We start from the raw sequence: 22,108 nt of genomic DNA, 5'->3' as shown, positions 1-22,108 counted from the left end.
ACCTAATGGCCAAGTATTCAATAAAATATGAATTCAATTTCCCTTTTCCTTCCTTTAGATAAAATAGAGGTGATGAATTTTCTCATCATTTTCAACAAATTGGTCATGTATTAATATGGCACAAGAAATTGTTTTAGGTGGCAAAATTGTGAGGGGCGGCTGGCTGCTTTGCTGTAGCTATAAACAGAAATGGGACGCAAAAGCATTCATCAAAATGCCCTCAGCTTATTCCACTCCCTCCTGTCCCAATGAAACAAGTACATTCCCTGGAATGCCCAGTCACTTCTGGCATGTCACCAAGCTCCATCCGTTTATGTCTTCTTTTTCCCGTTCACTTGCCGCCCCTTGATCACATCATATGTAGACATAGGGTAGAATTTTCCCCCCGTTGGGGGGGTTGTGTGGGGGCGAGCGAGGACCCGATTGGCACCCCTGACGGGTCTGCACCGCCATTTACCACATGTGCGCGAAAGAGCGCAGAAATCTCCCTGAGGCAGATTACTTTCACTTATGAAACATTGATTAAAGGTAAACAAAAATTTTAAGGACACGTCCCCTCATGTGAAACTGTCACATGAGCTGGGACATGTCCATTCATTTTATCAAAAACTTTTAAAACACTATAAAAGCGTTCATGAAACTTCATCCCGCCTGTGGATGAGGTTCCATGAAAAATGAGAAGGCCACCTGGGCTCTTCGCATGCCCGCCAACCTTAAGGTTGGACAGGTAACTCAGTTTATTAGTATAATTGATATTTAAATGGCCTTAATAGGCCTTTGACAGTTCAGCGGGCGCGCAGCCAAGTTGGCTGCGCGCCCGCCAAACTGAAAATCTAAATGACGCGCAGTGACGTCAGGACGCACACCCGACGTCACCGCGTCATTTTACGCCTCAGCGAGCGGGCCCCGCCCCCACTTGCCAAGGTGAAGATTCTGCCCATAGGGTCAGCTAATGATAACCAGATCTCTACCTCATTGCCGCCTTTCCTGATGTAACCTGAATTTACCTCTCTTCGACCATCTTTGACTCCTTGACCACCTCTGTGATGCACCTTCTGAGGAGGCAGAACAGAGATTTCGATCGATTACAAAGATGAGGTCAACTTCGATCTGAGTTAACCCCCAAAGCATCAACCCGTTTGATACTGCAGTGCCACTCTGTACAACAGTAATAAAAATAAGGGGAAAATTCAGCATGTGATTTTGCTAACTCACTCACTTGTGCAACTGGCTTGCCTGCTTCCTAGAAGACTGGTGAGACGGAGCTACCACTAACTCTTGAGAATATAGGAAGATTGGAAAGCTAACAGTAACCCCTTGTACTGCCAACAAGAGAATCATACAGCAGAAGTTAATCATTTATTTGTTAATTTATCTAAAACAATTCAAAATTCACTCCATGTTGAATCCAACCAGAACAATATTTTACAAATCTTAAACTTTTTCCACTTTAAAATGTACTGATTAAATCAGTTTAAGAAAAAAGAGGGGGATTATTTCAGCAGCTATAACATACATAATTACAGTTTGAGGTTAAATTGAACTCATAAATTATCCTTTTAACACTAGTTATTCATGTTGTCTCAAGTTACAGGAAGGTCAACTGATAATGCAACATTTCCAATACCTCCGATGGTCTCCACACAGAGATGTTCCCGAATCCAAGGAATCATTCCTAAATCTGCTGAAGCAAATTGAAAAATGGTGGGCAGAATGTGGAGAAGGACGAACGATAGTTCACTGTTTGTGAGTAATTTAACCATCAGCTATTTCTCATGTGCTTGAAATAGGTGATTCTGCAGGTTAGGTGTTTGAGATGGGTGAGTCCAAATGTTAACCTTGCAGATGTACTGGAAGAGCAACAACCATTCAGCCAAAAGACCAAGACCTCAGCCTAGTATTCAAACTCTCAGTACACTTGTTAGGTGGATGACTGACTGAAAGACTGTCCAAGTGTTAAGAACATAAGAAATAAGAGGAGTGGCCCACTCGGCCCCTTAAGCCTACCCCACCAAAATCATGGCTGATCTGCCCAGGCCTCAACTCCTCTTTCATGCCAGCTTCTCATAGCCCTCAACTCCCCAATATTTCAAAAATCTATCTATCTCCTCTTTAAATACTTTCAGTGATCTAGCCTCCACAACTCTCTGGGGTAGAGAATTCCAGATATTCACTACCCTCTGAGAGAAGAAATTCCTTCGCATCTCAGTTTTAAATGAGTGTCCCCTTATTCTGTAACTATGTCCTCTAGTTCGAGATTCCCCCACGAGTGGAAACATCTTCTCAACATCTACCCTGTCAAGCCCCCTCAGAATCTTGTACGTTTCAATAAGACCACCCCTCATTCTTCTAAACTCTAATGAATAAAGGCCTAACCTATTAAGCCCTTCTTAATAAGTCAACCCCCTCATCCAGGAATCAGCATGGTGAATCTCTTGAACTGCCTCCAATGCCAGTTTGTCCTTTCTTAAATATGGGAACCAAAACTGTACGCAGTACTGTAGGTGTGGCCTCGCCAACACCCTGTACAGTTGTAACAAGACTTCCCTATTTTTAAATTCCAACCCAATAGCAATACAGGCTAAAATTCCATTTGCCTTCTTAATTACTTGCTGCACCTTCATGCTAACTTTTTGTGTTTCATGCACAAGAACACCCAGACCCCCTGTGCTGCACTTTTTTTGGAGTCTCTCTCCATTTAAATAATAGTCTGCCTTTTGATTCTTCCTCATGTGCATGACCTCACACTTTCCTACATTAAACTCCATCTGCCAAGTTTTTGCTCACTCACTCAACCTATCTATATCCTCTTGTAGATTCCTTATGTCCTCATCACAACATGCCCTCCTGCCTATTTTTGTATCATCAGCAAATATGGATACGCTACACTCTGCCGCCTCCTCCAATTCATTAATATAGAGAGTAAATAATTGAGGCCTTAGGACTGATCCTTGCAGTACTCCACTAGTTACGTCTTTCCAACCTGAAAAGACCCATTAATCCTGACTCTCTTCTGTGTGTTAACCAAACATCATGCTAATATATTACCCCCAATACCATGAGCTGCTATCTTGTGCAGTAACGTTTTATGTGGCACCTTATTGAATGCCTTCTGGAAATCCAAATACACTACATCTACCAGTTCCCCTTTATCAACTCTGCTTGTTATACCCTCAAAGAACTCTAGAAAATTTGTCAAACATGATTTCCCTTTCATAAAACCATGTTGACTCTGTTTGATTGCATTAAGCTTTTCTAAATGTCCTGCTATTTCTTCCTTAATAATGGACTCTAGCATTTCCCCAGCAACAGATGTTAGGCTGACTGGTCTATAGTTTCCTGCTTTTTGTTTCCCTCCCTTCTTGAACAGGGGTGTCACATTAGCGGTTTTCCAACCTGCTGGGACCCTCCTGGAATCCAGTGAGTTTTGGAATATTTCGACCATTGCCTCCATTATCTCTGCAGCCACTTCCTTTAAAATCCTTGGATGCAGGCCATCAGGTCTTGGCGACTTGTCTGCCTTTAGTCCTATTAGTTTGTCAAATACTTTGTCCCTCGTGATAGAGACTGCTCCTTGCTTATCTGATATCTTTGGAATGTTTATAGTGTCCTCCACTGTGAAGACTGATGCAAAATATTGGTTTAAGTTATCTGCCATTCCCCTGTTACCTGTTATCAATTGTCCAGTCACATCCTCCAAGGGTCCCACGCTCAGTTTAGCTACTCTCTTTTTATACACTCGTAGAAGCTCTTGCTGTTTGTTTTTATATTTCTTGTCAATTTACTTTCATAATCAATTTTGTCCCTCGTTTTAGCTTTTTAGTCATTGTTTTACACCACATAGGGAGAGAGAAGGGTCAAGATTAGTCCTGCTCCTTAGCCTGTAAAAATATACTTGTTGATTGATAAGAGTTCAGTTAACAGGGACTATGGACAATATTTTGATTAGATCAACCTGATGTAAGTTAACAGCAACAGTGAAGAACTTGAAAATAATAAATTGAGACAATTTCCCTAAATAAGACTTGATAATGTACAATGCTTGCAAACGAGGTAAGCTACTTTGGAAAATCTACACTACCTTGTCAGTTTTAATATAAGCAAGCTATAGTAAGTAAAACACCTTGCGAAAACCTAAAGTCTGTTTTATTTTTCAATTTGTTGTTATTAGACTTTATTTAAGCTTGGCAGATGCTGGCATGGTTTTTGAACTAGGCTCACATTTGTAGAGTCCAAGTTGAAAATTCAATCACTTCAAGTTAGCTGTTCCTCCCATATAGTGATTTTTATTGGCTGTCAAACTGGACACCAGAGAAGGACTTCAGAGTTCCGTTTTGGAAGAGAGGAGAAATCTAGGAATATCAGACCCACAGCATAGTAACAGAGAGTAGGATTTTCCCTATGTGTTTCTGAACACTGTTCTCTGCAGGGTTCACATGGGAGTCAGAAGCCTGCACTGTGTGGGGAAAAAAAATCACTCATTGTGATTTTTCCCTATGGCCAATTACTGGCCAGAGGGCAGGTTCAATGTCGAATTAACCTTGGAGGGACAAACAGAAGCCTTCCAGCTCGACAGCAGCAGCAGGATGTAATGGGAGATAAGTGAAGGAGAGAGCACTTCAAAACAGAGGTGCCCTCTCTCCAACTTTTTAAATTTGTAATTTTAAAAATGCCTTTCCAGCCAGTCTACACTGGGAGAGGCAGGGGAGGGGGTAGTTAGGAGTGCGGGGGAACCCCTCTACAATGACTTCTGCTGCACCCAGGCATACAGGGAGAGCCTGCAGGCCTACTCATTCAGCCTGCTCATTCAGAATCACAGTGCAGAAGAGGCCCTTCGGCTCATCGAGTCTGCACCGACGCGTGAGAAACACCTGACCTACCTACCTAATCCCATTTACCAGCACTTGGCCCATAGCCTTGAATGTTATGACGTGCCAAGTGCTCATCCAGGTACTTTTTAAAGGATGTGAGGCAACCCGCCTCCACCACCCTCCCAGGCAGTGCATTCCAGACCGTCACCACCCTCTGGGTAAAAAAGTTTTTCCTCACATCCCCCCTAAACCTCCTGCCCCTCACCTTGAACTTATGCCCACTTGTGACTGACCCTTCAACTAAGGGGAACAGCTGCTCCCTATCCACCCTGTCCGTGCCCCTCATATTCTTCTACACCTCGATCAGGTCGCCCCTCAGTCTTCTCTGCTCCAACAAAAACAACCCAAGTCTATCCAACCTCTCTTCATAATTTAAATGTTTCATCCCAGGCAACATCCTGGTGAATCTCCTCTGCACCCCCTCCAATGCAATCACATCCTTCCTATAATGTGGCGACTAGAACTGCACACAGTACTCCAGTTGTGGCCTCACCAAGGTTCTATACAACTCCAACATGACCTCCCTACTTTTGTAATCTATGCCTCGATTGATAAAGGCAAATGTCCCATATGCCTTTTTCAGCTAGCCTTAAGTGGCTGTTCGTTATTTGAATCAGCTACCCATCAGGCACAGACGGGTAATCTTGCCTCCTGCCTCCCTCCCCACCCCCCACCTCCCATCTTGCCTCTGGTAAAATGGCCCAGGGGCGGGATAGAGTCGGGAAACCAGCATATCAGCCAGCAGAATAATTTTTAGCACTCGCTCACCTCCGTTCCCAGCACCAGTGAGAGTTGAAGATTCAGCCAAAAGGGTCTGTCAATGCATTACATTGCTGCATTTATGGTAGTCATAAATGTATTCAACTGCCCAAATGAAGGAAGAATGTTGGTGGTTGGGAGGAATTTAACAGAGAGGAAAGGTAAATGGTCTAGATAATCTTTGACTGTCTGGTTTTAGGAATGGAGGAGGACGCAGTGGAACACTTTGTGCCTCTATCATCATCCAGGAGATGATTAAATACCAAAAGATGGTGGATGTTTTCCATGCGGTGAAGACATTACGCAACAGCAAGCCAAATATGGTTGAATCCCTGGTGAGTGGTCGCTGTGCAGATCAAACCAGAAATGCTTTCTAAGATGCATCAACCAAATTTTCACAGAAACATGACTAGATTTATACAATCACAAGTTGAAAGTAATTGGACTGCAGTCTGTGTGTGTGAAGCACTTTGTGTTGGTTCTGAGCCATATGAGAAACTGCTATAGTAATTGTTAAGATGTTTGGATATGTATGTCTATATGTATCCTACATTTAGGGGTGCAAAGGGTAGGAAAACTCTGCAACTATCTCAACCTAAAAAGCTGCTGAAGCTAGGTCAATTCCAACTTTCAAAACTGGGATCACTCGATTAGTGTGAGAATCTAGGATACTGAGGATATCCGTCATGGAGAATACTGAGGGAAGTGAGAGTGGAAATTATGGAGGCACTGGCCTCCATAATTTTTCACTTTTTTAGACTTGGGGTGGTGCTAAAAGACTGGAGAATTGCAAACATTACACCTTTGTTCAAAAAAGGGTGTAAAGATAAGCCCAGCAACTACAAGTCAGTGAGTTTATACTCGGAGGTGGGAAAGTTTCTCAAAACGATAATTCGGGATAAAATAAGTTTATTTTTATTCGTTCATGGGATGTGAGTGACGCTGGCTAGGACAGCATTCATTTCCCATCCCTACTTGCCCTTGAGAAGGGGGTGGTGAGCTGCAGTCCACATGGTGTTAGATACAGAGTTCCAGGATTTTGAGTGACAGTGAAGGAACAGTGGTGTATTTCCAAGTCAGGATGATGTGTGGCTTGGAGGGGAACTTGCAGGAGTTGGTGTTCCCATGTGTCTGCTGCCCTTGACCTTCTAGGCAGTAGAGGTCGTGGGTTTGGAAGGTGCTGTCTAAGGAGCGTTGGTGAGTGTTCGCAGGGCATCTTGTGTGTCAATGGCGTAGGGAGTAAATGTTTGTGGATGGGATGCCAATCAAGTGGGCTGCTTTGTCCTAAATGGTGTCAAGCTTCTTGAGTGTTGTTGGAGCTGCACTCATCCAGGCAAGTGCAGGAGTATTCCATCACGCTTTTGACTTGCATCTTGTAGATGGTGGACAGGCTTTGGAGAGTTAGGGGGTGAGTTACTCGCTGCAGGATTCCTGGTCTCTGACCTGCCCTTGTAGCCACAGTGCTTAGATGGCAAGGCCAGTTCAATTTCTAGTCAATGGTAGCCATTCCCCCAGGATGTTGATAGTGGTGGATTCAGCAATGGTAATGCCATTGAATGTCAAGGGATGACGGTTAGATTCTCTAGTTGAAGATGGTCATTGCCTGGCACTTGTGTAGTGCAAATGTTACTTGCCACTTGTCAGCCCAAGCTTGGATATTGTGCAGGTCTTGCTGCATTTGAACATGGACTGCTTCAGTATCTAAGGAGTCGTGAATGGTGCTGAACATTGTTCAATCATCAGTGAACATCCCCAATTCTGACCTTACGATAAGGACACTACCCTGACGACCTCCTGCAGTGATATCCTGGAGCTGAGATGATTGACCTCCAACAACCACATCCATCTTTCTTCGTGCTAGGTATGACTCTAACCAGTGGAGGGTTTTCCGCATGATTCCTATTGACTCTAGTTTTGCTAGGGCTCCTTGATGTCACACTTGGTCAAATGCCACATTGATGTCAAGGGCAGTCATTCTCATGGAGTTTCAGCTCTTTTGTCCATGTTTGAACTAAGGCTGCAGAAAGGTCAGGAGCTGAGTGACACTGGCGGAGCCCAAACTGAGCATCTGTGAGCAGGTTATTGCTAAGCAAGTGCCGCTTAATGGCACTGTTGATGACCCCGTCCATCACTTTACTGATGATCAAGAGTAGACTGATGGGCGATAATTGGCTGGGTTGGATTTGTCCTGCTTTTTGTGTACAGGACATACCTGGGCAGTTTACCACATTGCTGGGTAGATGCCAGTGTTGTGGCTGCACTAGAACAGCTTGGCTAGGGGCATGGCAAGTTCTGGAGCACAAGTCTTCAGTACTATTGGCAGAATATTGCCAAGGCTCATAGTCTTTGCAGTATCCAGTCCCTTCAGCCACTTCTTGATGTCAAGTGGAGTGAATCAAATTAGCTGAAGACTGGCATCGTTGATGCTGGGGACCTCTAGAGGAAGCTGAGATGGATCATCCACTCGTCACTCCTGGCTGAAGTTCGTTGCAAATGCTTCAGCCTTATCTTTTGCACTGATGTGTTGGCCTCCCCCATCATTGAGGATTTGTAGAGCCTCCTCCTCCAGTGAGTTGTTTAATTGTCCACCACCATTCATGCCTGGGTGTGAAGGACTACAGAGCTTAGATCTGATCCGTTGGTTGTGGGATTGCTTAGCTCTGTCTATCGCTTGCTGCTTATGCTGTTTGACATGCAAGTAGTCCTGTGTTGCAGTTTCACCAAGTTGACACCTCATTTTTAGGTGTGCCTGGTGCTGCTCCTGGCATGCCCTCCTGCATTCTTCATTGAACCAGGGTTGATCTCCTGGCTTGGTAGTAACGGTAGAGTCGGAGATATGATGGGCCATGAGGTTACAGATTGTGGTTGAGTACAATTCTGTTGCTGCTGATGGCCCAAACATCTCATGGATGCCTGATCTTGAATTGCTAGACCTGTTCGAAATCTTTCCCATTTAGCACAATGGTAGTGCCACAGAACACGATGGAGGGTATCCTCAATGTGAAGGCGTGACTTCATCTCCACAAGGACTATGTGGTGGCCACTCCTACCAATACTGTCATTGCCAGATGCATCTGCAGCAGTCAGGCAGGTTGGGGCAGATGAGATGAAGCATGCTTTTCCCTCTGTCATGAACATTTAAATCACAGAAAATGGTTCATTTTCAAGGACTAAGAACATTCTGGAAGAATTTGTGTTTTAAAAGATACTGTCCCTTAAAGGGTTAATGTTGGACTCTGATTGCTATTCCTGGAAAAAACATCCTTTTACAAGAAAAGGTAACTAAGCAGTATTAAAGAAGCTGGAAACCTCTTGACCCTGGTGAACTATTTACAACTATATACACATTGTAGTTTATTGCTCTGAAAAAAAACCCATGCCTGGAAAAACTGTGTTTAAAAGTTGGCTTTGGTTTTGCTTTGAAAAGAAATAGGACCGATTGCTTATGAAAGGAAGACAGCAGCCTTTTTGCAGTCCAGAGCCAGTCCACAGGAAGTGAATATAAGCTGCTCCTAAGTTGCTACGTGCTGGTATAGAGTACCTGCACGTGTTCCTTGAGTCCACCTGAAAAGCAGTGCAAGAGTCATTGACTGTTTCACCAATCAGTGCTGTGAGACCAACTGTATAACCCGGATGCAATTTCAAGGACTCCACCATCTTTCTTTTTCCCTTGAACCATTGACTTTTAACCTTTGGCAGAGTTCCTTTTTTTGTGTGCGTGTGTGTGCATGCATGTATGAGAGGTTAGGTTAGAGGTTAGGTTATTCAAAAGAGTAATTAGTATGCTTTCATATTCCATACACTGTATGGTATTAAGTTTTGCCTTTCTATTCGGCAAGACTGGTTTTATAATAAACTAATAAGTTTGTTATTTATTGAAAGAATTTTAAAAATTAAAAAGTAACAGTTTTATTAACAAGAACAGAAGAAAACTTAAGCACACAAGATTACAAATACACAGTCAAAGTGAGTCTTACAAAAATTCCACCAAAAAGATTCTCTACTTGGTCAGACTCACAAGTAAACGCCTTCCAGGCAACACTCCCTTATAGATGCTTAGGTTTAAAAAAATCCAGTAATATTACCCAAGGCAAACTGCTTCAATAAAGGCATACTACATGACCTGTAACCCTCTTCCACTCTGCTGTGAGATTCCAAACTTCAGAATATAACTGCTTTTTGCAGCAGAAGACTTTTCTGGCTTACCTTGACGGTTGATTCAAACTGCATCCTCTCTCAGCCATAGCTCCATCTGTAGCTCCAGCTGCTACATCTCACACCTCCGACTCAACAGCTCAAACAGCTACAGCATCCCCCCAAGCTCTCCATGGTAAATCTAAAATGCCTTTTTTCCCTTTCATCTCAGGTTCCATTGTTCTCACACCTCTTTGAAACTCAAATCCAATTATAACATCTTTCATGTTTCCATCTTATCTTTGCTTTTGGGTCAATAAAATATAATATCCCCATTCCTATTCACCGATAGAACTCCTGAAAGATGCAAACATGTTTCTTGTTACCTCTGACTCCTCTTTGTTATTCAAACAAACTCTCAACTTGTCTAGAAATGCAACTGTTGGGTCTAACCCATTCACTTGTACCTCAAACCTAACACCTCTATCCTTTTCATGTTTTAAGCCCCCTAGACAACCTGTCTCCTATTATTCTCTGTCCAGTTTAATTAAATCACACACACACGCGCGCGCACACAAAGAAATCCATTTCTCACATAAGGTGTGTTGAGGCATTCTTTATTTTGTTTGAGAAGGAAGCTAAGCAAATGAAGTGGCCAAGAGAGAACTGGACATTGCTCCTGGAGGGTAGGTTGATGGGTAGAGCTCATGGGGTTTATGCATCACTTGCAGAAGAGGTTTCTGTGGATTATGATGCAGTAAAAAGACTATTCTTAGTGCATATGAGTTGGTCACTGAGACATTCAGCCTGGGCAGACTTATATTGAATTTGAGAGGGGACAGCTGGGAATACCCTGGAAACTTCTACTCAGACCAGAAAGGAAGGTGCTGAGGGTGGAAGTGATGTTCAAAGGCCTAAATGTTTCCATTGTAGCAAAGTGGGACACATTTGTGGTGATTGCAGGAAGTTGCATGGGAAATCCAGGGGACTTATTGGGTATGTAAGAGCAATTCAGGAGAAAGAGCCCTAATTGAAAATACAACATATCAAGTTGTAGTGTTAACTGCAGCTGTGAAACCAAGTGTGAACAATGCTGTGAGTTCAGGCAAGGTGAATGAGATACATGAGAGTTATAAAGAATTATTGTTGAGAGGAAAAGTAACTCCTTACCCCTCAAGTGAAATAGCTAAACCAATAATCATTTTAAGAGATATGGGAGCCACTCAGACACTTTTCTGGGAGAAGGCATAAAATTTCCCTCAGAAAGGGCATTAAAAGCAAAGCTTTAATAAATGGTATTGGCGGGGTGTTTATATCCATACTTTTGTACCAGGTGCACTTGGGGTGTGACCTAATGTCTGGGACAATGACAGTAGGGGTTGTTCAGAAGTTACCCATAGATGGAGTTGACTTACTCTTGGGAAATGATTTACCCAGAGTGAAGGTAGCAACTTCTGCCATAATTTTGGAAAGCCCAACTGAGGCTAAAGAGGTGGAGTAGTTACAGGAAAAGTTTCCAGGAATTTTTCGTTTGTGTGTGACGACCTGGGCAATGGCTAAGCAAAGTCTATCATCTGGAGTCAAAATAATACCACAGGCAGATATTTGGTTAGCTGTAACTTTCTTTAAAGACTTAGATAATCCGAAAGAAATGTTTAATAAATCTTCTCTAGTTCAACAAGCTGATCCAGAGTTAGATAAGATAACACAATCAGTGCAAACTAAAGCTGAAGCTGAGGAAGTTTCAGAATGTTATTATTTTGAAAATGGGATACTAATGAGGCAGTGCAGACCACCTCATAGACCTGCAGATGAAGAGTGGACAGTTGTTCATCAGATAGTTGTACTGCCCAAATATTGTAAAGCGATATTACAGATAGCACATGAAATTCCTATGGCAGGATACATAGGGATAGGGAAAGCTCAAGGGCGGATAAACCAACAGCTTTACTGGCGGTGTCTTCACAAGGAGTTGCTGCAGTTTTGTAAAGCGTGCCAGATGGTGGGAAAACCCAAGCATACAATCAAACCGGCACCCTTAATTCCCATACCAGTTTTTGAGGAACCATTTATTCGGGTGCTAGTAGACCATGCGGGACCGTTAGCAAAAACGAAAGCAGGACACCAGTACATCTTTACTATAATGGATATGACGATTCGATTTCCAGAGGCCATCCCTTTAAGAACAAATACAGCTAAAGTAGTGGTAGAGCAGTTAACCCAATTTTTTACTCAATATGGATTATCAGTGGAGATCCAGCCAGACCCAGGTTTCAATTTTATGTCTAATATTTTTCAAAACATAGTGAGTAGTTTGGGTATAAAACAGTTAAAGTCCACAGCATTGTCATCAACAGGCACAGGGAGCTTTAGAGAGGCACCATCAAACTCTCAAAACAATGGTTAAAGCACATTGTCCTGAATATCCCCATGATTGGGACAAAGGACTGGACTTTCTTTTATTTGCAGCCTGAGATTCACCAAATGAATCTACTGGTTTTAGCCCTTTTGAATTAATTTATGGGCATGAGGGTCCTTTGAAATTAATCGAAGAAAAGTTTTTAGGACAGAGGGACTTATCCTCTATGTTAGATTATGGCCTGAATTTTTCCCGTGTCAGGTGGGAGCTGGGGAGGTGGGGTGCAGTTGCGGAGCCGACTGCCTTCTGTGATCAGCTCCACACCGCCATTTTACGCAGGCAGGCCAATTAAGGCTTGTCTAACGTAATACGCGAGCGGTAGCGCTGAGCACTACCTGTGTGGGCGGGGGGAAGAGGGAGATTTGGGTCCAGCACTCTTTCACACGTGCGCACGAAAGAGCGCTTCAGTCTCCCTGAGGCACGGAGCTGCCTCAGGGAGATTGAAGCGCTTTTGAAAAAAATTTATGAGTGTAATAAAAATTTAATGAAACATGACCCCTCATGTGATTGTATCACATGAGATGGGACATGCTTTTATTTTTCAGGAAAAATTTTTATTTAATTTGTAAAACCTTTAGGAACGCTCATCCCGCTCATGGATAAGGTTTCCTAAAAAACATAAAGGCCGCTTGGCCTTTTTGCCTGCCCGCCAACTGTAAGCTTGGATGGGCGGCATTAACTTGACATTAATTACTTCATTAATGGCCTTAATAGGCCTATCAGTTATCGGTGGGCGCGCAGCCGACTCTGGCTAGCGCCTGCTGAATGAAACATCGTGCGTCATTTTACGTGCTGACGTGTCGAGCCCATCCCCACACGCCAACTGAAAAATCCTGGCCTAGGTGTCTGTATTCCAGGAATAGCTCATGGAAGCCTGCAAAGTGGCTCAAGAACATGTAAAAGTTTCACAAACAAAGATGGAGGAATGAATAAATAAGCAAGTTATGACCCAATATTGCAACCATGGGATGAAGTGGTAGTGTTATAGCCTTTACAAGAGGAACCTCTGAAAGCACGGTAAAGTGGTAAAGAAACGTTAACTCTGTCTTTCTCTCCACAGATGCTGTCAGACCTGCTGAGTTTTTCCAGCATTTTTTGTTTATGTTGTTGAAACAATACCATTGTGGAGAGGAGAATAAGAAAGAGCAGGTACATCAGGTAGTAAGCACAGTGGAGGATGAAAGAAGCAGTGAAAGTGAGCCAGAAGGAGATTTAGACAGTTCACAAATTGAACCTCCGACTATCTGGTTAGCTAACACTGAAATATTAAGACAGTTAGGCACCATATTTTCATAGTTAGAGGCAGGACAATGAGAAGGTCTAGTGAGATTACTTACAGAATTTAAAGGAATCCGTAGGGACAAACTAGAATGTACAATCTTAGTCATACATGATGTGGATGTAGGAGAATCCCCTCCTATAAAACAAGAGGCTCACTTGAAAGCAGAGATCCAGTACAAGTTGGAAGATCACCTCATTGAACCCAGCCAAAGCAGCCGGAATCCCCCTGTTCTGTTTTTGCCTAAACCGGATGGTACAACCAGATTCTGTATAGACTACAGAAAGGTCAATTCAATAAAAAAAGCAGATTCCCTACCCAATTCCTCACTTGGAAGACTGTATTGACAGAGTTAGCAGTGCCATATTTCTTACCAAAATAGATCTGTTAAAGCAATATTGGCATGTTCCTTTAACATCCTGAGCTAAAGGAATATCAGCCCTTGGCACACCAGACAGTCTTTTCCAATGCGGAGTGATGCCATTCAAACTAAAAAAAAACTCCCCGGCAACTTTTCAGAGGCTAATGAACCAAGTAGTACCAGTGTTCCTAACTCTGTGGTTTATCTTGATGGTGTACTAATATATAGTGACACTTGGAAATACCACCTGAAACAGCTAGAAGCCCTGTTTAAAAAGCTACAGTCAGCTGATTTGGTAATAAATCTTGCCAAAAGTGAATTCGTGAAAGTGCGAGTAACTTATCTAGGACATATCATAGAGCAAGAGCAAGTGTTGCCAAGAACAGTGAAAATACAGGCATTAGTGGAGTTCCCTGCCCCTAAAACTAAACTAGAGTAAACAGAGTGGGTGGGCCAATTTTTCAGAGACCTGAAGGAACATTCAGAGAACAAAAGACATAAATAACTTGCATTAGCATAGTGCCTTTCATGAGCCCAGGGTACCCCAAAGCACATTACAATCAATAAAGGAGTGCTGTAACTGTTGTAATGTAGGAAATGCAGCAGCCAATTTGTGTGCAGCAAGGTCCTATACACAGCGATATGATAATGACGAAATAATCTGTTTTTGTGGTGCTGGTTGAGGTACAAATATTGGCCAGGATACCAGGGTGATCTCTGGTGTTCTTCCTTGAATAGTGCCCTGGAATCTGTTACATGCTCTTGAGAAGGTAGACAAGGACCTTGGTTTAACATCTGATCGGAAAGACAGCATCTCAAATGGAGCTGCACTCCAGTACTTCATCAGACTGTCACCCTAGGTTATCTGCCCACATCTCTGAAGCGAGGCTTGAAACTACAACCCTCTGATTCAGTCGAGAATGCTATCCACTGAGCTATGGCTGAGACAGTTCACTCTTTAGGACAGGCAGCACCACATCATAATTAGAGGTTGGGGTACAGACTGATTATTTTGTTTATATTTTTCCAGCCCAAAAATAATCGTAGCACTGTATTGCCATTGATATAGCCTAAACTGACTGAGAAATTACAAGGAATATCCTGCAAACGTTCCACTGGAAAGTAGAACACTGACTGCAGCAATAAATATTGACATGACTCCAAATAAATGGTATTTACCTATTATAACAGAGTGCTTATATGATAATTGTAACATAGAACTAGTTGTTACCAGTAAAATCCTAATTCATGATTGTTTGAAATAGCACAGACAGAATAAAAGGATTTCATTTGTAATAAATTGTGCCAGTTGTGGTTTTCAAAAGAATGTGGTTTCCTTTTCAAACGAGGTGCCCTTTGCAGACGGTTAGTTTTAGTCACTGGGAGCTGGGTATCAGATATTTGCAGAAAGTCATCGCCATGCTCAACACTCACTCCAAAATAAATGATTGATAAATACCACTAACTCAGAGTTTCTATTTGCCTGATATCTTGTACAGTCTCTCTCCTCATAGGGACTCTTCACACTTGTTGGCTCAGATTGTTTAACCATTGAGTAATTTTGCCAAGAACATTTCAGATCCCAGATTCCAAATTGAGAAGTCTTTAAAATTATGAAAGGTTTCGACAGAGTGGACACAGAGGGAATCGTGGGGAAGAGCAAAACCTAGAGGCCATCGATATTAGATAGTCAGCACAAAATCCAATAGGGAATTCAGAAGAAACTCCTTCACCCAAAGAATGGAGAGTATGTGGAACTCGCTACCACAGATGTGGTTGAAGAAAATAATATAGATGCATTAAAGGGAATATAAACAAGCATTTGAAGAAGAAGAGAATAGAGGGTTATGATGGTAGGTTTAGATGAGAAAAGATGGGAAGAGGCTTAAGTGGAACATAAACACCCACAGCATGGATTGGTTAGGCCAAACGGCCTGTTTCAGTATCAGATATCCTATGTAAACCTATGCAATTTTTTGGAATTGCGCAGCACAGAAGGAGACCATTCAACCCATCATGTCTGTACCAGCTCTTTGAAAGAACTGTCCAATTAGTCCACTCCCTTGGACTTTCCCCACTGCCCTGCAAATTTCTCCCTTTTGAACATGCATATAATTCCTTTTTTGAAAGTTACGATTGCATCTGCTTTCACCACCCGTTCAGACACTGCATCATAACAACTCTGTGCTGAGTTTACTGATTGGACACTAGTTGGGAGTGCCACAATTGGGAACACTTTTTGGGTTGGGAGTGAAAATAATATGCAGGGATCCCATTGCTGACACTATCTCGTGATTTCTGTCAAATGTCCGTGGCCAGAATGTTACGGCCCTGTCACGGCAGGATGGGGCTGGAGAATACAGCAAGCTATTCAAAACTCAAATCGACTTCGGCGGACCAGAAAATCCTGCTGGCAGGAGGGGCCTTAAAATTCTTCCCCATGTGTGTGGTTGTCAGATGAAGCCAAAATTAGGGTCACTTGTGGTGTCCTCCCCACTATGCCACCTGCACTCTTTTGTTCACCTGTGAAAATTGGCTATTTCAGCTCAGTGCCAGAGAATGACTGGCATCCCTGGAAATGTACAGCAGGACAAACATGAGGCGACAAGGTGAATTGGGAAATTAGCAAGACTAAATGGAAATGGGGTGTGCTGGGATATGTTTGATGGTGAAACTAGATCTAGAAGTTTGCTAAATCTGTATCTTTGTTTTCTATTATTCAGGAACAGTACTGCTTCTGCTATGACATAGCACTTGATTACATGGAGTTCCTGGAAAGCAGATAGTGTGGGATAGACCAATTGGAGTCAAGCGTTAAACAGCTGCACTAGCCCTTTCTGTACGTTGAATTGCGCTGGACTACAAACTTGAGATCTACTAATATGACAGCTAATGGAAAATGGATAGATTCAAATAAATAATCTGTTTAACCCTTTGTCATTGGGTGAGCCAAAAAACATGTATTCCCTGAGTGACCAAAAACCTAAAAGTGTATTTTTGTACTTTTTTGACTAAAGCTATCAAGAATGCTTGGTGATCCACAGATTGGATTGAATGGACACATCTCATGTGGCCTTTTAACTGCATCTGACATGTCAGTCCACATATGCTCTAGACTATTGAACCTTAGCCAGCGTTTCAGATGGAAGCCATGCATTAGAAAATGGGCGGATTCTGCAAGTGACTGCAAATCAAGACTACTGGCGCCTTACCTACATTGGAAAAGGTCTTCAAACATTATTTTTGATGAATGCCATTAAGGGCATGGCAGCAGGATAAGATGCCCATTGATGTCTTGTGCAGGCCTTTTATCTCAACCATTAAATTCTTAATTATATGTATTACTTACATATACAATGATGGTGGGAAATTAGGAGCTTTAAAAAATCTTTCTTGATTTTTACATCACAGGTAAATTATATCGGTCTTTCCCACATTGAGATAAAAATTGATCTCACTATCATTTGATGATCTGTTTCACTCTACACATAAATTTTTACAACAAATTATTCATGTTTTTCTTAATTTTTTGTGGCTTTGGTTTTGATTCAGCAAAATTTTTTAAATTGTGCTGTCTAAAGGGGCCTGATATGTTTGCTTCAGTGATAGCACCAATCGTATTTCCCTAAGAGTGACTATATCAGTGCTGGAGTTTTGCTGATGTCTTTGTTGTGCTGTCTAAAGGGGCCTGATACTTTTGCTTCAGTGATAGCATCAATCGTATTTTCCTAAGAGTGACTATATCAGTGCTGGAGTTTTGCCGGTGTCATTGTTTTGCTGTCTAAAGGGGCCTGATACTTTTGCTTCAGTGATAGCATCAATCGTATTTTCCTAAGAGTGACTATATCAGTGCTGGAGTTTTGCCGGTGTCATTGTTTTGATGTCTAAAGGGGCCTGATATGTTTGCTTCAGTGATAGCATCAATTGTATTTTCCTAAGAGTGACTATATCAATGCTGGATTTTTGCCGATGTCTTTGTTGTGCTGTCTAAAGGGGCCTGATACTTTTCCTTCAGTGATAGCATCAATCGTATTTTCCTAAGAGTGACTATATCAATGCTGGATTTTTGCTGATGTCTTTGTTGTGCTGTCTAAAGGGGCCTGATACTTTTGCTTCAGTGATAGCATCAATCGTATTTTCCTAAGAGTGACTATATCAATGCTGGATTTTTGCCGATGTCATTGTTGAACACATGAAATAAAGTAAGTTAAACCCTTTGGAATAATCGCAACCTGTTTCATGGTGGATATTGCTCATTTATGGAAAACAATAAAACATTTTAAAATGCTTAAGTTTTATGACTCCTGACTTTAAATTGAGTTGAAGTTGTAGGGAGTGTTACTGATTCAATTGGGTTTTTCTCTTTGCCCTTTCCCCCCCTCCCTGGCTCAGCTTGTTTATGGCACAATTTAGTGGAGCTTCCGATAATTCACACTGCTCCCCAACCAACCCCAGATCAAGTCACATTCTAGGCAGTAGAGGAGCTCAGTGTAAATCCTTAAAGTGATCCAGTTTGTTAGCTGTGTTAATTTTATAATAGTGGTATTTACACACAGTCACATTGTTAAGTACTCACAGTAACAGCTGAGAAGAGAATGGAAGAAACCTTCAGCAACAGTTTCATAAATCCCTCATGGCAAAATGCCGGTCAGGATGAAGAAAGTGCTTTGGTCCATTTTGCGTCATCCTTCCAGAATCCCATTCCTAACATAGCCATGTTGGAGCACCTAGTTGTTTCTGAAACAAGTCCAATATCTTTGTCTCATGGACATTTCTAACATCTCATTCCAACTATTGATTGCTCTGTGTACAACAAAGAATTTACTTGTGCCTATCTTAAACTTGCCCTTCACAATCCTGAATATGTGATCTGTTTGGATATTTAGAAGTATTATTTCAGATTTAATCCCCCTGTCTCATTGAGTATGTGTGTGCATCAATGCCCCTTTCAGATGTCTCTTTTCAAGATGTATGGACAAGTTTGTGACAAGCAACAAAATGTGCAAATATTACCATGTTATTTCCTGCTCATTCATGTGTTTACTAACTGTTGTGTCTGATTACAGAATTTTAACTGAAATGAGGAATAAAGAGCTTCCAATAATGGTAAAGGGTCCAACTTACTATCTGAATCTATCTTTCTGTTTCAGATGATAATTAACCTCGTTACGCAGTCCCAACATTATTTTGTTTTATTTCAGAACTAGGGATCTGTGCATGAATTTTCTGCTGAATATTCCACAATTAACTCTGTACAGAAATGAATAGCCATTAAAAGGTACTGGTGTTAGAATGAACATATGACTTTCAGCAAGAGAAACACAAATGAGAGGGACGACGTGGGTATGGAAATCAGGCAGAAGGAATGTGATATATTCAAAGAAATTAGCATAGAAAGGGAGGAGGTTCTAAGTGGTCTGGCAGACTAAAAAGTAGATAAATCTCCAGGCCCGGATGAAATGTATTCCAGGCTGTCAAGTGAGACAAGGGAATAGGTAGCAGGGGCGCTGGTAATAATTTTCAATACCTCCCTGGCCACAGGAGAGGTGTCAGAGGACTGGAGCACAGCCAGTGTGGTACCGTTATTCAAGAAGGGAGGAAGGGATAAACCAGGGAACTACAGGCCAGCTAGCCTAACCTCAGTGGTGGGGAAACTATTGGAAGCAATTCTGAGGGACAGAATTAATCTACACTCAGAGAGGCAGGGATTAATCAAGGACAGTCAGCATGGTTTTGTTAAGGGGAGGTCATGTCTGACCAATTTGATTGAATTTTTCGAAGAGGTGACCAGGTGTCTAGATGAGGGCAATGCATTTAAAGTAGTCTACTTGGACTTCAGCAAGGCTTTTGATAAGGTCCCGCATGGGAGACTGATAACGAAGGTAAGAGCCCATGGGATCCAAGACAATTTGGCAAATTGGATCCAGAATTGGCTGAGTGGCAGGAAGCAGAGGGTGATGGTCGAGGGATGATTTTGTGACTGGATGCCTGTGTCCAGTGGGGTTCCACAGGGATCGGTGTTGGGTCCCTTGCTGTTTGTGGTATATATAAATGATTTAGACTTGAATGTAGGAGGGTTGATCAGTAAGTTCACGGATGACACGAAAATTGGTGGGGTGGTAAATAGTGAGGAGGATAGCTTTAGATTACAGGAGGATATAGATGGGCTGGTCAGATGGGCTGATCAGTGGCAAATGGAATTTAATTCAGTTAAGTGTGAGGTGATGTACTTGGGCAGGACAAACAAGGCATGGAATACACGATGAATGGTAGGACCCTGGGAAGTACTGAGGATCAGAGGGACCTTGGCGTGCATGTCCACTGGTCCCTTAAGGTAGTGGGACAGGTAGATAAGGTGGTTAAGAAGGCACATGGGATACTTGCCTTTATTAGTCGAGGCATAGAATATAAGAGCAGGGAGGTTATGCTGGAACTGTATAAAACACTGGTTAGGCCACAGCTAGAGTATTGCGTGCAGCTCTGGAATCTGCATTATAAGAAGGATGTGATTGCACTAGAGAGAGTGCAGAGGAGATTTACCAGGATGTTGCCTGGGCTGGACAGTTTTAGTTATGAGGAGAGATTGGATAGACTAGGAATATTTTCCCTGGAGCAGAGGAGATTGAGGGGGGACATGATTGAGGTGTATAAAATTATGAGGGGCATAGATAGGGTAGACAGGAAGGAACTTTTCCCCTTGGTGGAGGGATCAATAACCAGGGGGCATAGATTTAAGGTAAGGGGCAGGAGGTTTAGAGGGGATGTGAGGAAGAAGTTTTTCACCCAGAGGGTGATGGGAATCTGGAACTCACTGCCTGAAAAGGTGGTAGAGGCAGAAACCCTCATAACATTTAAAAAGTATTTGGATGTGCACTTGCGATGCCATGGCATACAAGGCTATGGGCCTAGTGCTGGAAAATGGGATTAGAATAGTTAGGTACTTGTTTGGCCAGCGCAGACTCGATGGGCCGAAGGGCCTTTTTCTGTGCTGTAGACCCCTATGACTCTATATTTGCATTGGAAGCAGCTCAGAGGAGGTTCACTAGGCTCATTACTGGATGAAGGTGTTAGGTGGAAATTAAAAATGCTAAAAGAGAATACAGTAAGAATTTACTGAAAAATCCCTAAAATTTCCAGGCAGACATGACTGCTAAACATATTAAGAATTGAAGATTACCAGGTGAACATTGCACTGCCTTGAGAGTCAGACTGGAGACAAAAATATGACATAAATTAGATTAAATGTACTCCTCTCTCAGATAGGGAAGGGGCAGATGGTTTTAGCTTAGATATGGGAAGATGAACAATGGACAAAGAGGGGTCTTTGATGAAACACAGTCTTGAGTTGTAAGAACCAAGGTCTTTGTGTACGTGTTTTAATTTTGATTGGATAATATAATTATGTATACATCCTTTAGAATAGTTGATTAGCAAAATCACATGTTTATGTGCTTGTTAGGATAGAGTTAGTATGGAACCGGTGTGTCAGTTACCGATTGGATGTATTCAAATGTACTATGATAAGAAAAAGTACATAAGTAGTGAAATGTAATCAATCACGGAGCTGGGTCTTCATTCTTAGGAATGATTGTGGCTCCCTTGCATAAGCTTGAATAAAACCGGTTAAAAGGAAGCCTGAGTCTCTGTGGTCGTTGCGGGATCGGAGAGTGTAACATCTCCTCTTCAAAGGGGTTATCTTATGAAAAGGATTGGGCCAATTCTCATTGGCGTTTAGAAGAATAAGAGGTGACCTTATTGAAACATATAAGATTATGAAGGGGCTTGACAAGGTAGATGTTGAGAGGATGTTTCCCTTGTGGGTGTATCTAGAGCTGGGGGCATAATTTAAAAATAAGGTGACTCCCATTTCAGATAGGTATGAGGAGGGATTTATTTTCTCAGAGGGCCGTTAATCTTTTGAATTCTCTTCGCCAGAGAACAGCGGAGGCAGGGTCATTGAATATATTCAAGGCTGAGTTACATTTTTGATCGACAAGGGAGTCAAGGATTATAGTAGGCAGACCAGAAAGTGCAGTTAAGGCCACAATCAGATCAGCCATGACCTTATTGAATGTTGGAGCAGGCTCAAGGGGCTGAATGGCCTACTCCTGCTCCTATTTCTTATGATCTTATGGGAAAGATTTCTCCCTGAAAAGCCAACTAAGTTCTCCCTTTCAACTGTTGCCTGATCTGTTGCATAGGTTCAGTACTTCCTACTTTTAGTTCAGAATTGTAACATTCTCTGTTTCTATTCATCTGATTTTTTTTATATGCAACATCCAGTT

At 42.2% G+C, this 22,108-nt stretch overlaps 1 protein-coding gene across 4 annotated transcripts in view; it reads left to right on the top strand.

Moving 5' to 3' along the window:
* The window catches only part of ptprub (protein tyrosine phosphatase receptor type Ub), a 769,916-nt gene extending 751,803 nt beyond the window's left edge, over positions 1-18,113 (top strand). For all 4 annotated transcript variants that reach the window (XM_078567333.1, XM_078567337.1, XM_078567336.1 and 1 more), the window contains exons 28-30: positions 1,589-1,746; positions 5,830-5,965; positions 16,547-18,113. In XM_078567333.1, the coding sequence (XP_078423459.1) occupies positions 1,589-1,746; positions 5,830-5,965; positions 16,547-16,609 (357 nt within the window). In that variant the 3' untranslated portion in view covers positions 16,610-18,113. The remainder of the gene's footprint in view (positions 1-1,588; positions 1,747-5,829; positions 5,966-16,546) is intronic.
* The last annotated feature ends 3,995 nt before the right edge of the window (positions 18,114-22,108 follow it).

Source organism: Cetorhinus maximus, chromosome 21 (assembly GCF_964194155.1).
Source record: "Cetorhinus maximus chromosome 21, sCetMax3.hap1.1, whole genome shotgun sequence".
NCBI lineage: Eukaryota > Metazoa > Chordata > Chondrichthyes > Lamniformes > Cetorhinidae > Cetorhinus > Cetorhinus maximus.
This window is presented reverse-complemented; position numbering and strand designations above follow the sequence as displayed.